The sequence below is a fragment of the Pecten maximus genome, chromosome 10 (assembly GCF_902652985.1).
Source record: "Pecten maximus chromosome 10, xPecMax1.1, whole genome shotgun sequence".
NCBI classification, from domain to species: domain Eukaryota; kingdom Metazoa; phylum Mollusca; class Bivalvia; order Pectinida; family Pectinidae; genus Pecten; species Pecten maximus.
Window position 1 is genome coordinate 24861909 of NC_047024.1, and position 18276 is coordinate 24880184.

The following is an 18276-nucleotide window of genomic DNA, read 5'->3' on the forward strand; positions in this document are numbered from 1 at the left end:
GGGGTTATTGTGAAACTCAACTTGTCCCCTTTATTCCAGAAACTACAATAAAAATCTACAAAGTGGCATAATGGATAATGAAAAAACAAACGAAAGCACCCCTCAAAATACATTAAGACTTTTCGCTGATGACGGTCATATCCAAAAACTACTAATCTGAATTGGACACTATTTAATTACAACAAGATGTAGACGTAGCTGTTAACTGGAAATCTGATACGATAATGGCATTCCATCATACTATAGAACCAACTCCCTGCTACTGTCGTTATTTTTTGTCGGATGGTAACATGCTCTATAAAAAGAACTAAAGCTATTTCTCTTATTAGACCCCCGCCCAGGGGTGTCAAATTTATGCAAACTATGTTCTTCTTCCCCCCAAAATGTTCCTGACCAAAAATACCATATAGATCATTACGACATGCAGCGATTTAGACGACTTATCTCTATTTCCTTTGTTGTTCCTTATATTAGTATATAGTTGTTATTGCTATAGAGCCAGGGTAGGGGCTTTTATTTTTCTATATAAATACTAACCAGATGCACAGGAGGGCCTATATTTTCGGAAATTATGATCACAGTTTTCATATATAGTGTTCTTGTGTATATTTAGAAAGTATGTTACTTATATTGAATAGTACATGTTTAAATTATGTCGTCATACTGTCATGACGTCATAGGCATGCAATACGTAAACGCTGAATTGTTATGCATCAGTTACAAGTTTTCAAAATCATTATGTTATTCATTATTATGTGTCGTAAGTATATTGCCTGGGTTGTGCCCTCCGCCATCTTGTCATTCAAGTTGCAATATGTATACATATATATGAATATTGTGTTATCCTATATGCTGTGTTGCATTTGGAATAAATAAATTGAAATTGAAATTGAACTGTAAATGTGGAAAAAACGAAAATAGCTGTTTTTAGAAAAAGTTGCAATTTACATAAAGATTATAAGTGGTTTTATAATGGTGAGCAGCTCCAAGTCGTCAACCAATTCACATATTTGGGAGTTGTTTTTAGATTCAACAATAAATTTAACCCACTACAAAAACAGCTATCTGATCAGAGGTGAAAAGCTCTATCTATGCAATTGAACTGTGTTACACTTGTAAACCTGTTTGAAACATATATGAAATGTATACTATGCTATGCAGCTGTAGTATGGGGTGCCTGCAAGGCTATTGACATTGAAAAGATACAACTTGAATTTTGTAAAAGGATATTACATGTTAAAAAATCAACATGCACTGTTATGGTTTATTTCGAACTGGTATTTCCAAATCGTATATACCCAGCATTATAATTTGATTAAGTATTGGTTTAGCTATTAAACACTAAGAACTGTATTCTCAAAACTGCGTATGAGGAACTAATGTGTATGCGAAAAAAGAATAATGTTTTTAATTGGGTAACTTTTGTGAAAGATAAACTGTTTTGCACTTGGCTTAGGCAGAGACCTATATTATAGTATATAGGTCTCTGGCTTAGGTGAAATGTGGTTAAATCAAAACAATCTTAATGCCTTTATCGATTTGTCATGTATCAAACAAAGAATTTTTGATATTGAAAGACAAGACATGTATAAGTTATTAGATAGTTCCTCAAAATGTTATTTGTACAGGCATTTAGTAGATGATATCTCACTACAATATTATTTATGTAAAAACATCCCAAAACGTAATAGAATTGCTTTGACTAGAATTCATCTATCCGCACATACCCTTCATATTGAAACAGGACGTTATCGAAATATTGCAAGAAATGAACGTCTGTGTAGAGTCTGTAACTCTAGCGACATAGAAGACGAGTATCACTTTCTGTTAATTTTGCCAATTCTTTCAAACCCTAAGATCAAGATATCTTAAAAAGTACTACTGGAAAAAAACATCTGCATTCAAGTTGACCCAATTAATATGTACAACTACTTTCAAAAATTTATCAATGCTGAGTAAATATATATATGATGCTACACAAATACATGATTTAATGTATATCGCCTAATTTTGAATTGTTCATTCTCTACACAATTTATTTTCTTTGTTCTACACTGCTATCATGCAGTGCCCGCCAACTGTACAGTGTATGAATTGTTATACATGTTTGTACTGATGAGCTGTAAAGCTCAAGGTCAATAAACAAAAAAATATTGCTCACATATTCTATAGCCTTTGAAGCGAAGACCTCCGTGTGACTTAAGCATTTAGCTTTAGGTCATTAATTTGTTAACCTTAGGATCCAGAATTCGACCCTATTTCCAATTAAAAGTTAAACCTGTATTTTCCCAAATTCGATCTAAATGTTCCCAGTTGGACATTCCAGTATTTTGTTAGAACAACTCCTACAATTCGTACGGAATCGTTTGAAAATTAAATGAGCCAATGCTTTAAAAACATATTTATGACATATTTGAGCCTACGAATCTAAAAATAGGTCAAGGCTCTTTTGATGAAGATTTTGACAGGTTTGGTCCATTAATTCGACCTTGAAAGTTGGACGTGAATGTCATTTATTTGGATAACCTTAGACATACATTCCTGTATCCTACAGGTCACAGGTATTTGGCATGCCTTACTACCCCACTGTCTTATATATACTGTATGTGCATATCCTGATGCATATGGACCGTGGATAAGAAATTCGTGTCCCCATGCTCTGGCTCATGACCTTGTAATTCTTGCTATAGGGTTTGGTTTAAACATATTTTATTGCAAAAAGTTTATAAACGGATTGGGTACAAATTATTACAACTTAAATGATCACCCTTTCCTTAATTATGTACAAAATAAAGAAGAATATGCAATTGGTATATTATACGTAAATTTACATTATTAAACCATTTTTTGGAGGGAGAAAAAGAGAAAAAGGGAGAGATAGGGTTGGAGAGGGAGAGAGAAAGGGAAGAAAAGAAGGGAAGAGAATAAATCAGTATTTTTATTATTTGAATGTACTGCCATTTTTACATATATATCCACATGAACAGCTAGGGGTTTCCACAAGGTTTACTCGGAATAGGTCGTAGTTATAAGAGAACTACATTGATATCTCAGCTTCGTATTTTTAATTTACGATCCCCAATGCCAAAATATGAAGGAGAAAAAGCAACAACGGGTTTTCAGGATTTATTGAATACATTTAGCGAAATTGATGACTTTACAGATTTTTCGAGGTTATTCCAACAACGAAGTGTAGAAGGTAAAAAAGACGAATTTTTTTATGATAACCTGTAAAAAGGGATTCTATATTTTTTCCATATTTCTTAGTGAATAGCCAACATGATCTTGTACTGTAGAGGGGAGTAAGGAAGAAAGATATTCAGGTGTTTGATGATTATGCATTTTATAAAAGAGCTGCAGTTTTTTTCTTTTTCTTCTGGAAGATATAGTTTCTAACCCCGTTTCAAAATATAAAGAATTTGTAGTGGCATAAGATGGTAGGCCGGTTATAATTCTTGCAGCTTCACGTTGCGCTTTCTCTAACTTATCAGATTCTGAATTTGAACAACCGTCCCAGACTTCACATGCATATTCTAAAACAGGTAAAATAAAGGTTCGATATATCCTTAAAAGAGCATCACGTTTTAACAAAAATTTCAATTTTCTCAAGACATTTATTTTCTTCATAACTGAAGAATATATTTCTTCAATATGATCCCCCATTTGCCACTCGAACTAATAGTTACGCCTAAATGCTTGTGACGATCCGTAAAGACTAAAATATTACCGTCAAATTCTAATTCAACTAATTCGTCGATATCATTACTATTTTAGCTAAAAAGAACATCAGTTTTATCGGGATTTAATGTTACTATAACCAAGTTTTTGCCCATCTATTTAAAGATTCAAGGTCTCTGTTTAGGATAGTTTGAATGTCAAGACAGGAAGCAGAAGAGCATTGAAGAGAAGTATAGTCAGCGAAAAGACGTGATGCAGAGTCAAAGACATCGGCAATATCGTTTATATAGATCAAGAATAATAAAGGACCTAGGATAGAACCCTGTGGAACTCCTGAATCAATAGAACCCAAACTCGAAAAGGACTCATTTACATAAACTTTTTGCTTTCTTTGATATAAAATTTTTTTTAACCAGGCCAATAATTCCCCGATAATTCCATAAGATTTTAACTTTATGTACAAGCCCTTATAACACACCCGATAAAAAGCCGTAGAAATATCACAAAATACAATGCATGTATGCTTACATTCTTCAAGTGATAAACATTTAAAAAAAAAAATGGAACGCTTCATGCGTGCTATAGTCGCGTCGCGCTATGTCCCGGCCATCATGGTAGTTTTTTTTTTATTACATTAAACTTTCGTGAGTTATTTTTTCCTGGAATTGTGCCCGAAATTCGTGAAAATACCGAGAAACTGGACATACAGGCAGTAAATACCCGTTAAACAAAGAATAACCTGTTACCAGTAGATATTGGAGAATGGACATCATAATTATTTGACAAATTAAGGCGATAAAAAGAAACTCAAACAAAGTTTCCCACCGTCATCGAGCGTCTTATCCAGCAACTTAGATTGTAAACATGAATCCGCTTTTCCAACACCAACCAAAAAGCTAGGAATTATTTTTTACTATATCGTTAAAATTTCTTTGGATTTTTGAGCACGATGAAACTGTTTTACGAAATTAACACACAATTTAAGAAGTAGGTTTAATTCAATCGTCTTATGTATATACATATGCACATGTAAATCGCTGTACAGCCGCTGGCCATGACTGGCTTCAAGTTGAGATAGGTTATTTATATAACAGACCAGTAGATGGACATGGCTATTTTTCGTTTGATAACATTCCATTTAATGCAATTAACGTTCAGTTAAATTAAAACTGACTAGAACTAGATTGTACAATTGATAAATTTACATGTAGATTAGATCTATAACTTGACATAAAACGTGTACAGTACTGTAGCCATACTGTTTATTGAACGGTTGAATATGGAACTGTTCATCCGTTGTGTGTATTGATATTGGTTCGTGATTATAACTAAAAACTGAAAACTTCGATTCTTTGCAGAATATCGATTCTGTACGTGTTTGAACGTGATCGTTCTAGAAAACTCTAATTGTAACCAACAGTTACTCCCCTTGTACCCAGAGGGCGCTATTCATACATACCGGTACAATATGGCGGCGGTAAGTAAACTGGAGTAAGAGTCGCCGTAATTAATGTCTTTCCTTATGCTGTTTACGTCGAAACAGTGTATGTGCTGTTTGAAAATTACACACATAGTTCTTCTTATGATGTCTGATAGCTCGAATTCGCATGAAATTTGTCTCATTTTGTTTTAAACCACATGGATCACAACACGTGCGTTGTGTTGTTACGCAGTTGTAAACATTGTCATAGCAAGCATCAACAAGTTGTAGCTTCGATATATCGTACTCAGACAAACGATCTTATATTGGATACAGGTTGCGTTTTTTGAAAACAGATTGAGAAATATTTTGAAAGATAGCATGTTATGCTTTTAAGGGTTATTAAAAAACGTGACCCGAAAATGATATTTTGAAGAATTTTTTCTATTGAAAAAAGACGATCCTTCTTAATATAAGGTTCAGATTTGCTTTAATTATGTGTTACAATGTGTTGATTGCTACTTTTTTTGTAAACTGCATTGCTGTGATTCTTTGTTTTATCTGTGATATTTTATAAACATGTCTTTCACCTGAATAAACATGCCTATATGATATTTTAAAACCCTGTCTCAATGAAATTGATGTCAGCAAAATAAAATTTCATCCATAGAATCTGGCAATCTGCCTATAATAGCAAGTAGGACCTAGAGACATTTGTAATGTTTTTTTTCTCTCATTACACCTTTAGTTGATCATGAATTATAGTAGCTATATTTACACAGGATATTACATTGCTTTTTTTTTATATAAAATTGTAGGCAAATAGTCAAATTCCTTACCTGCCTACTCCTACATGATGAGGCCTCTGTTTGGTCGATTTATAATCAGAAAATAACTGATGTGATTGTGCCTGCCATGCAGGTAGAGCATAATAATTGTACCTGCTAGCGCTGCCCCCATTGCATGATCGTAAGAGGCGATTAAATTTGGGATCCGATCTTTTCTGTCTTTCTTTCCAACTAAATTCTCTTTCCTAATGTCTCCCTTGACACTGCCTCTTTGTTTGGACGTTATATTCCATACCATACTTTTCACAATATCATATTGAACAAACAAATTTGTCTAGTGAAATTGCCTGGTGGAATTGTAGATCAATGCACTGAATGACACCATTGATAGATCTAGAGGTTCCCAAGAAAATTAATAGTATTTGTAACTGTAAAAATCATGAAATGGGATCATATAATTCATATGAGATTTTGTTTTTTGTCCTTTTTAGCCAACAGTAGAAAAAGTCCAGGAAGTGAGAGAGGTAACAAGAATTGAGAGAATAGGTAAGTATAAGATAATAATTATTTATGATACATTTTAATTGCATACGATTTACAAAAGTCAATCAGCATCTGTTGAAGATCTTATACAGCTACATCACCATGCATCTTCTTGAATGATATAAAACACTTTATCTTTGAAATGTCAAAATAAAAATGAGCTATTTAAGTATTTGACAGAACGTTATGGTAAATAAGTGAATTGATGCCAAAATGAAATCTATATCAAATGTTTGTATGTGTACTCGGATGACGGGTAAGTCGTAATATATGTATGATTTTTGATTTGATGATATTCCCCACATGATTGCACTGCTTTTGTAGGAGCACATTCCCATATTCGAGGTTTGGGTCTTGATGATGCTTTGGATGCCAGAAATGTCTCCCAGGGAATGGTGGGACAAGTTGAGGCTCGCCGAGCAGCAGGAGTCATTCTCGAGATGATCAAAGTATGTATGGTTGTCAGTCTCTACCAGTCTGACTTACAGCTTGGGGTATAATATTATTGCCTTAAGCTTAATATGATAATTTGTCATGAATACTTGGAACAATGTTCTATGAACTTTTATGTGGTTGTCAGTGTACCAGTTAGTGTTTTATTTAAATACAGCGTTGGTAAGAAGTTAGCCTTTTCACAGAAAATGATAATGAAATAAAACAATTTACTAAAAGTTAAAAACTTTTTTTTATAGTTTTTCTGTAGTTTTATACTTTTTAATGTACAGTAAAATTTTGGTAGTGAAGAATTAAATATTGTTTACTGAAAAGAAGTACAGAACCTGTTTTTGTTTTGAACTTGAACCTTTGGTGATTTATTATGGATAATTTTCATAGGAAGGAAAGATTGCTGGGCGAGCATGTCTTATCGCTGGTCATCCTGGCACAGGGAAGACGGCCATAGCTATGGGTATGTATTAAAATATGGAATCTAGATACTGTGTTTGATCTTTTAACTCCTATATATACATGTTATTCATTACGTTAGTGAAATAAATTGTGATTTAAGAAATATGTCATGTTTCGAGATACTTTTTGTGATATGCAGATATGCTTGAATTTACAATTCACACTCCATAAAGTTAAACTGTTTGTTATCAACAAAATGGAAATAATTATCAATTAAAGCAGATATTTGCAAACTGGTGATACCAGGCCCCAGTTCATGAATTTAAATAAATTCTTTTACTTTGGTATTAAAATTTGCAGTAGGAAAGTATTTATACAAATGAAAAAAAAATGGAAATGTTAGAGATTTATTCCTTAACTCAAATAATGCTTTATTGTGGAAAAATTTCGATTTATAAGGTGTTTCTTAAGAAAAGATCATGAAACTGGGCCCTGATTGCCAGGTAATAGTACCAAGTATTACATGAAGTAGTGAATTTATCCGAAATTTCAAAATTTTTGAAATGATGAAACACACAGCAGAAATGTTTATGTATATTTATATATTCTCTTGGGTAATTTCAGCTATGGCCCAGGCATTGGGAACTGACACACCCTTCACAAGTATTGCAGGCAGTGAAATATTTTCTCTCGAAATGAGCAAAACAGAAGCATTGACGCAAGCATTCAGAAAATCAATTGGTGTTCGAATTAAGTGAGTAAATCACCATAATGACCTTTATCTTTAAGAGACTAAAATCATAAAAATCATAATTTGAAAATATGATCAGGCATGAAACATAAAAATATATTATGCAAGTAAGACTTTCCTTTAATAATGAAAAAAGTGCTAATTACCCAAATTTGTCCCTGAAATTCCTTAGAAATGTACTTGAATTCAACGACAGAAGTCCTGGAAGAGTCTTGGAACTTGATGACTTGAAGTTTGTATGAATATCATGCCAATATATGTTGTATTGCATTATATTTAAATAATCTGTAACTATGCCATTGAATTTGTTGTTCTTTCAAATCTCTTTTTAGGGAAGAGACTGAAATTATAGAAGGAGAAGTTGTGGAAATACAAATAGATAGACCAGCCACCGGAACTGTAAGTCTACTGTTGGGGGTCAATCATTGTCAGATATTTATAAATCTGTTGTAGTCGTTACAACAGCTGTTCTTAATACATGCTGAACCAAAAGCAACTCATTGTAATAATGATACCACTTGCTGATTTTTATTTAGATTTTTTAATAATGGAAGATTGTAATAATAGATTTCAAACTTAATACTTTTATTTGAGGACTACATTTTTTTAATCTCTATTATTGGTTCATGTACAAGATTTCTGTTATTCTGTTTAGAAGGGTATAGCTTACAGATGACAGGAATATAAATATTTAACTAGTGATGGGATTTATAAGATCAAGACACTTCAGGTTTTCCTCAGTCACTAGAGAAAGAACATGTTTTTTGGGTTAGGTGGATAATGTCTTGTGAATGTTGTATATTTCACAGGGAGCCAAAGTAGGAAAATTAACACTTAAAACAACAGAAATGGAAACAATATATGATCTGGGACAAAAGATGATTGAGTCTTTAACAAAAGAAAAAGTACAAGCTGGGTAAGTATACTGGCTGTGTCTGAAATTTCTCAGACAATGCAGATGTGAACAAAACATGTCCATAAATTTTTTATCAAAATTGTTCAACGATTATGATTAAAGATTAGTGAATGGCACATTGTATTTTCTGATGATTAAAAATGCAGAAATATTTTCATAGCCAGAATTTAATTGAATTTGAACCTAGTTGGAAAATCAGTTTAGAAGTTGACGTGATATTTTACACAACAATTTATGTTATAATGATACCTATCATGACTAACTCATTCTGATTTTGATTTCAGGGATATTATAACAATAGACAAAGCAACAGGAAAAATTACAAAATTGGGACGGTCTTTTACACGAGCGAGAGATTATGATGCAATGGGAGCTCAGGTAAGGAGATTTTTTGGTCAGTCATTTGAAAAAAAATTTCAATATGGAGAGGACTGTCATAACTGTTTAGTATTTGAAATAAAATTCTGCATCACACTTCAAAATTTAGCATTTTCATCCGGAAATAAGCCAATGCCTAGTTTTAAATAAGCCCATCCATGCAGTTTCGCTGTTCTGCAATAAGCCAACCTCTTATTTTTGAGTCAGAGTTTATGTTTGGCCTACTGGGCTTATTACGGGATAAATATTAAAAGAAACAGCTGCAGCAGATGAAGCAATACAATTATTTAATATTAAGCATTTTGTACAACCCGGACAAAAATGATGATTCAAGAATATTTGGTATTAAACTGTAACCTTCACATCATTAACACAAATGATCAACTATACTTAACTTTTTCACCAGGAGCAAACACTCTCAGTCTGATGTTACTTCTCCATTTCAGACAAAATTTGTACAATGTCCAGAGGGAGAGCTTCAGAAAAGAAAGGAAGTAGTTCATACTGTCACCTTACATGAAATTGATGTTATTAACAGCAGGACACAAGGGTTCCTTGCACTGTTTTCAGGTAAATTTATCATATACAGTAGGATACAAGGGTTCCTCACACTGTTTTCAGGTAAATTTATCATCAGTAGGACACAAGGGTTCCTCGCACTGTTTTCAGGTAAATTTATCATATACAGTAGGACACAAGGGTTCCTTGCACTGTTTTCAGGTAAATTTATCATATACAGTAGGACACAAGGGTTCCTTGCACTGTTTTCAGGTAAATTTATCATCAGTAGGACACAAGGGTTCCTCGCACTGTCTTCAGGTAAATTTATCATATAAAGTAGGACACAAGGGTTCCTTGCACTGTTTTCAGGTAAATTTATCATATAAAGTAGGACACAAGGGTTCCTCACACTGTTTTCAGGTAAATTTATCATCAGTAGGACACAAGGGTTCCTCGCACTGTTTTCAGGTAAATTTATCATATACAGTAGGACACAAGGGTTCCTTGCACTGTTTTCAGGTAAATTTATCATATACAGTAGAACACAAGGGTTCCTTGCACTATTTTCAGGTAAATTTATCATCAGTAGGACACAAGGGTTCCTTGCACTGTTTTCAGGTAAATTTATCATATACAGTAGGACACAAGGGTTCCTCGCACTGTTTTCAGGTAAATTTATCATCAGTAGGACACAAGGGTTCCTCGCACTGTTTTCAGGTAAATTTATCATATACAGTAGGACACAAGGGTTCCTTGCACTGTTTTCAGGTAAATTTATCATATACAGTAGGACACAAGGGTTCCTTGCACTGTTTTCAGGTAAATTTATCATATACAGTAGGACACAAGGGTTCCTTGCACTGTTTTCAGGTAAATTTATCATCAGTAGGACACAAGGGTTCCTCGCACTGTCTTCAGGTAAATTTATCATCAGTAGGACACAAGGGTTCCTTGCACTGTTTTCAGGTAAATTTATCATATACAGTAGGACACAAGGGTTCCTTGCACTGTTTTCAGGTAAATTTATCATATACAGTAGGACACAAGGGTTCCTCACACTGTTTTCAGGTAAATTTATCATCAGTAGGACACAAGGGTTCCTCGCACTGTTTTCAGGTAAATTTATCATCAGTAGGACACAAGGGTTCCTCGCACTGTCTTCAGGTAAATTTATCATATACAGTAGGACACAAGGGTTCCTCACACTGTTTTCAGGTAAATTTATCATCAGTAGGACACAAGGGTTCCTTGCACTGTTTTCAGGTAAATTTATCATATACAGTAGGACACAAGGGTTCCTTGCACTGTTTTCAGGTAAATTTATCATATACAGTAGGACACAAGGGTTCCTCACACTGTTTTCAGGTAAATTTATCATCAGTAGGACACAAGGGTTCCTCGCACTGTTTTCAGGTAAATTTATCATCAGTAGGACACAAGGGTTCCTTGCACTGTTTTCAGGTAAATTTATCATATACAGTAGGACACAAGGGTTCCTTGCACTGTTTTCAGGTAAATTTATCATATACAGTAGGACACAAGGGTTCCTTGCACTGTTTTCAGGTAAATTTATCATCAGTAGGACACAAGGGTTCCTCGCACTGTCTTCAGGTAAATTTATCATCAGTAGGACACAAGGGTTCCTTGCACTGTTTTCAGGTAAATTTATCATATACAGTAGGACACAAGGGTTCCTTGCACTGTTTTCAGGTAAATGTATTATCAGTAGGACACAAGGGTTCCTCGCACTGTCTTCAGGTAAATCTATCATATACAGTAGGACACAAGGGTTCCTTGCACTGTTTTCATGTAAATTATCTACATTAGGACACGAAGATTTCCTCTCATTCTTATCAAGTAAATTGTCATCTACACTAGAAAAAACATGAACATTAGGACATATATTATAGCATGTTATCTATTGATTATTTGTCCGACAGGTGACACTGGAGAAATCAAAGGTGAAGTGCGGGAACAAATCAACAGCAAAGTGGCAGAATGGCGGGAGGAAGGCAAAGCCGAGATTGTACCAGGGGTAGGTAGCCTAGGACTTTATACTATAGTCTACTGTAGTTTAACTATAGTTTTAAATTCTAAAGTTCAAGCCAAGATGTGGATATACAATAATGAAAAGCAATTTTACTTAAACATATCTATATGACAATGTTTTGTCTGTTTTTTAGGTGCTGTTCATAGATGAAGTTCACATGTTGGACATCGAGTGTTTCTCTTTCTTGAACAGAGCTCTGGAAGACGACATGGCTCCTATTCTCATCATGGCTACCAACAGGGGTATCACAAGGTAAATGACTTATAGTATTTACATTCACATAGCCAGATATAAACTAAACTCAGAAGACTGTAGTGATGCCATTAAATGTAACCATGGCGACACCAAAGTGCACAGCAAAAGAAAATGTAAATATAAGCTTTGAACTGTCTTGCAATGATGTTTATAGTCATTCTGAATAGTGTGCATGCTGGCAGGCTATTACCATATTTATACACATAACTGTAGCGGAACTGGATTGGGCTGAATGCCAGTAGCGAGGTAGCTGTCCATCTAACGTTCAGAAGTCTGGGTTCAAGTCCCGGACTGGTCATTGCATTTTTCCACTTCTACATTTGATGGCCAACTTAATGCCCACAGAATATGGTATAGGGTCTTGTGTGTGTCTTTGGGGTCAAAGACTTTGTTGAAGGAGGGAGGAATGTAACAGAACTGGACTTGGCTTCACAACAGTGACTAGATAGCTCAAATTGTTAAGAGCTTCCATCTGGAGTTTGGAGGTCCTGGGTTCAAATCCTGGACTGATCTTTGCATTATATCTCTTCTAGACCTGTTATACACATGCTGGCACAGTATATTTTGTTTGCATATATAGCTCTTGTCATTTATAACACATATTAATGCCATAGCAAGGTAGTTAAATGTAAAATTATACACACAGTATATATCATTGTACAGTACTGTACATGGTATACAACAGTACAGTTTTATCATTACAGAATCCGAGGCACAAATTACCAGAGTCCTCATGGTATTCCAATAGATATGTTGGATAGATTGCTAATCATTGCCACAACTCCTTATGAAGAGAAAGAGATCAAACAGATCCTCAAAATCAGGTAACCATACTAACCAAACTCTACCCTGATCTCTACCGACCTCTTGAGTTATAGAACTCTTTAATACAGTGTTAAAGTAAAATGTTCTGTTTGTATTAGATGTACGTAGCTCCAGTAAAATCATAAGTACATTTGTATTTTAATTGTAGGTCTGTGTACAAATGAACATATTTCAGTTCATTGTCCTTGTCAGCCATTTGTTTCATGGTAAAAAAAAAGTAATATTAGACTATATTTCTTCAAAGTACATTTTGAATTAGTTTTAATCAAAGACCTAAGGCTGATAGGTAATACCATGGGACATCTTATGTACAATGGTAAAAAGCTACAAACAGAAATTATTTCAAGTATGCAATACAGGTCCCATGGGCCTCTTGTGTAACAACTCTATACAGGTATATTTTATTTATAGGTGTGAAGAGGAGGATGTAGAAATGACAGACGATGCACTGACAGTACTGACCAAGATCGGAATGGAGACGTCCCTCAGATATGCCATCCAGCTCATCACGGTTGCCAGTCTTGTGTGTCGTAAGAGGAAGGTAGGAACATACTGGGGATAGGACACTAAATACCAGTCCAATTCCTGCCTCAAACATTTGGTTAAAATATTTGAACCATCGAATAAACATCTTAACAGTTCATTGTTTTGCCAGATAATTATGCCCTCATGATAAGTTAGCAAGGGGTGTTGGGGATTAGCCCAAAGTATGAACATGCATAACCAAATGATTTGTTTACTTTCTATATATAGATTATTGACACCCCCTCTCTAGACTATTGATTTCATTACTTATCAACTGGATAAATATAATATAAAACAATACATTCTATTAAAGTTGAATATGGAGGATTATAAGACTCTATCATATGTGGTCATGTAGGATAGGGATATTCCACCCGAGGGATCACAAAATGTGGTAAAACCCGAGGGTTTTACCACATTTTGTGACCCAGAGGGTGAAATATCCCTATCCTACATGAACCACATATGATTGAGTATTTTTCTCTCATTCCCCAACCTAAAATATGCAAAAATAGGCACTATCTGTCGATAGCTTTCTCAGATAGACGCCATTTTTTCTCAATCCAAACTTTTTTTCTACTGCATATAATAAAAAAAGAACAGCGCCAATCGATTTACCATACCCCATATATGCAAACAACGAAGGAAACCATTCATTTCCACAGTCTAACGTTGTTTCAGCAGCCCTGTCATTGCAAGCGAAGCCAAATCACTTGATGTCGGCCAAGCTAGTGTGTCCTTTCGCGTGAAAATATAGTTCCTTGTTTTATTAATAAAAAACAATAAAAGAACGTGTTTTTTTACATAATTTATATCATAAATAAACAAAATTATTATCTGATTACTAGCACATGGAGCAGACGATGTGTTTACAAATCTATAGATAGATCTACTTTTGGTTCGGCGACCTACTTTTGTATTATTGCGCGCGCGTGGCTATCCTACACCGGAAGCGAGGTAATACACACACAGCAAGCATGGGTGTATTTACCTGGACAGACCAGTATGATACCGGTAGGGATGAGAGAAATTTCTGTCAATGAAAGTGATTTACATTTAGTGATCATGATCAGGTTTTGATCAGGTTCAGATTCCTGAATCCAGATACTTGATGTTTACTTTTCTAATTCTGAGCTCATACTCTCACACAGGGATCTGAAGTGGATGTGGATGATATAAAACGAGTTTACTCATTGTTCTTGGACGAGTCACGATCTTCACAGTTCTTAAAGGAGTACCAACAGGAGTTCATGTTCAACGAGATGTCATGTAAGTCACTTCAGATACATTTCTATATATTGTCATATTGATACAGATCCAAACATTGGAGTCATCTGATGTTATTTTGACTTAATTGTGTTTAATTAAGTTTAACCGTAGGTCTATTGCATTCTGTAAATCACTTCTATTTCCTCAATATTTTAATTTCTCTAAATTTGTGAATGTTGAGCTCTTAAGAGTCATGGACTCTTCAAGACTCCTGTATCGGTAATTGATACCTTGGCAACTATTCAAATGTGTTATTTTCACATAAATAATTGTGAAGGATTCGCAATTTACAATTGACTTCACGCATTAAGGTGAAAATAAATCCCACACAAAATATAAGTGATTTTACAGTGGACACAGGTATATGACTTTAAAACACAACTTGTTATAACATATAAATTAAAATATTAAATTCTCGTTCTTCTTGCAATGAACTTGTTGCCCTCTGCCGATCGTTATTGTAAAATATGATGTTTGTTCTATCTTGCAGCAACAGATGCTATGGAGACCAGCTAATAGTTGGACACAGAACCCAGAATTCTTCATTGTGTTGTCTGCTGCTTCAATCATTGTACATAAAGGGACTTTCTCTCACTCTTATTGTTGATCAAATCACATCAAATACACCATTTTACAAAACTCTGTTGTTTTCCTTCATTTTCGAGTTACTTCAGTAAAACAATTCTATGTGCTGGATTTTACTGATCAGGACAACCAAACCTGAAATGGTGACAGGTATATTGGAGTGATCAGAATAGCTATGTAACCCGGTATATCGGATATTACATCTGCCCTTACTAATGGTACTGTCATAAGCAAAACATAGTCCAGTCAATGATTATTGATCTGGATAATATTCCTAACAAAATTTTATAACCAACAGGTTGTAATGACACACATTCATAGCTTTCTTGTTGAGAAAGAGGGTATAACATATTAACTGAACGGTATATATCGGTCTTGGTCAGTTGGGAGGGGAGGTGTTAATAATTGGATAGTTGAGTATTGTATGGCTACTGTAAAAGTCTGTATGATGCAGTATGGGATATCTGAAGCATATCTTTCTTAAAAAATCCCAAAACCCCAACAATTGGGGATGATGATTCTTGACAGTATTCGAGAATGGTATGCAAATAGATGAAGTTGTCGTTCATACTGAAATTCAGTACATGCTTTTCAATGCAAACCAATCTGAGAAAAATGTCATTAAAATGTCTTTTACAAATATAAAACTAGTAGCACATTGATTGAAAGATCCACAACTCTGCAGTACATAGATATCCACTTTGAGGTTTGGAAACTGTGACGGTGACATTTGTTAAACTGATATTACATATCTAGGTGTAGCGTTGCAAGATCTGGTGAAATTTTAGACTCACAGAGTCTTTGTTTATCTAACAAAAGTAGATATAAGGACACCACAAATACTGTACAGCATATATTCACATCTCTGATGTAGGTCCTAAAATGTTACTGTAGTTGATGCTCTCTTCCCCGATATAACAGTCCTCGACACTAGTAGAAAATGTCTCTAAGACATGCATGCCCCTGCTTCTATGCAGCAGTGCATCCCATGCAGAAGGGGTCAAAGGGGTCAAACACGGGTTAAAAGTTTACCTATTATCAAAGGGTTACCTTTGACTCATTAAAACCCTTGACCAATGATTAACAGAATGTGAACAGGTGTACAAGAAAGTACAGGTGGACAAATGGACATGGGTAATACAGGACAAACGGACATGGGTAATACAGGACAAACGGACATGGGTAATACAGGACAAACGGACATGGGTATTACAGGACAAACGGACATGGGTAATACAGGACAAACGGACATGGGTAATGCAGGACAAACAGACATGGGTAATACAGGACAAACGGACATGGGTAATACAGGACAAACGGACATGGGTTATACAGGACAAACGGACATGGGTAATACAGGACAAACGGACATGGGTAATACAGGACAAACGGACATGGGTAATACAGGACAAACGGACATGGGTAATACAGGACGAACAGACATGGGTAATACATGACAAACAGACATGGGTAATACAGGACAAACGGACACAGGTAATGCTAGATGCCATCCATCAAATGACGGAAATAAATACAGTTTACCGTCATGGACCAGTGAATATGAAGAAACAATCATCATAGGAGACAATACATCTTTTTTATTGATTGACAATATTCATACAAATACTGTACAAAAATAGATGGACTACTTTCATTGCTACTTTAATCGTTTGGCATCTGAACATGCATTATGAGAACAATATGATATGGTAAATGACAATGATACATGTACACAAAAGTATATGTAATGGTGAAATTTGCAAAATTCATCCACAGCAAAACACATATAAATCATTTTCAATTTGCACAGAACAACTTTCTCTCGCACAATATTTAAATGTCGTGTATAAAACAAAATAGAGTCAGGATGAAAATCTCAATATACTTGTAAATTAACATGAATGAAATAGTTTACCATTGTCTAGTTAGTCATTATCAGTCTTTCTTAAATAAACAACCCATCAAGTTTTGCTCATGCACAGCACTTTTAAGATATGAGGACAACTTCTGTTACGCTTTACCAAAACATATTTCCAAATTACTTTTTATTTTCACAACCTTACTTGTGTCTGGAAGCTATTCATGCAAATAATTTCCCCATATTAAATGGAGTAAACAACATGGATACCGTTGATAAAATTAGAAAATTGATTTTTTCCCAATCTTAAATGAAACCCCAAGGATCACAAAATAACTTATTAAGAAAATAAAACCCAATAGGATCACGAAATAAATTAGTTAAGTGATTGATTTTTGAGTATGTTAAAAAGGTTACAATATAGAAAAAAATAAAAAAATATCATAAAAATCGAAGTTTCGGTCAAATACCCGTGTCATCCATATGACCACAAAATTTCACATATGTCTGCCAAATAGTGAACCAGGAACATTTTATACCAAGAACTGATATTTCTGTCCCCATCAAAAGAGTATTGAATAATTTCATTTACATAAAAATTTCCTGTCACAACTTTAAAGTTGTAAACGTAACCACAATCTAGATTTTATCAAGGAAGTGATGAAAGTTTATGAAGTATTGTAGCAACTACATGTAAACCTTGGCCAGAGTCAACAAATCATGAACATATCGTTTATGCTCTTTCTACTTTCTTATAGGACTCATAGCTTTTTTTTCAGCAATTTCATGGAAAAAGACAATACCATATTTTACCTAATAAGGGCGCCCCTACCTTTTTTCAAGGAAATAAATCTTTAACTGAGTGTCAAAATGGTGTTAAAAAGTAATAATTCATGTGAAAAGTTTTGCTTCTTTATGTGTTCAATTTTCTTCAGCAAATTAAGTAACTGGAACACAAGTTTTCGCCACATTTTGTCTATTCCTACAGATGACATGTCAGTGCAAAGAGCACCCGAAACTAAACACACATACAAATAATAACTTACCATCTTTATTTGAAGATAAAGTAAAAGACTTCATTCTTGTTG

General features: G+C 34.5%; 1 protein-coding gene across 1 annotated transcript; it reads left to right on the forward strand.

The window, feature by feature from the left end:
• Positions 1 to 5110: 5110 nt before the first annotated feature.
• LOC117335797 (ruvB-like 2) lies at positions 5111 to 15387 on the forward strand. Its single transcript, XM_033895990.1, has 15 exons — positions 5111 to 5155; positions 6378 to 6432; positions 6754 to 6878; positions 7264 to 7336; positions 7900 to 8029; positions 8359 to 8425; positions 8836 to 8942; positions 9227 to 9320; positions 9767 to 9890; positions 11762 to 11856; positions 12005 to 12123; positions 12831 to 12950; positions 13363 to 13492; positions 14628 to 14745; positions 15236 to 15387. Exons 1-15 carry the CDS (start codon positions 5147 to 5149, stop codon positions 15259 to 15261), a joined length of 1392 nt encoding a protein of 463 aa, XP_033751881.1. The 5' UTR covers positions 5111 to 5146; the 3' UTR covers positions 15262 to 15387.
• The last annotated feature ends 2889 nt before the right edge of the window (positions 15388 to 18276 follow it).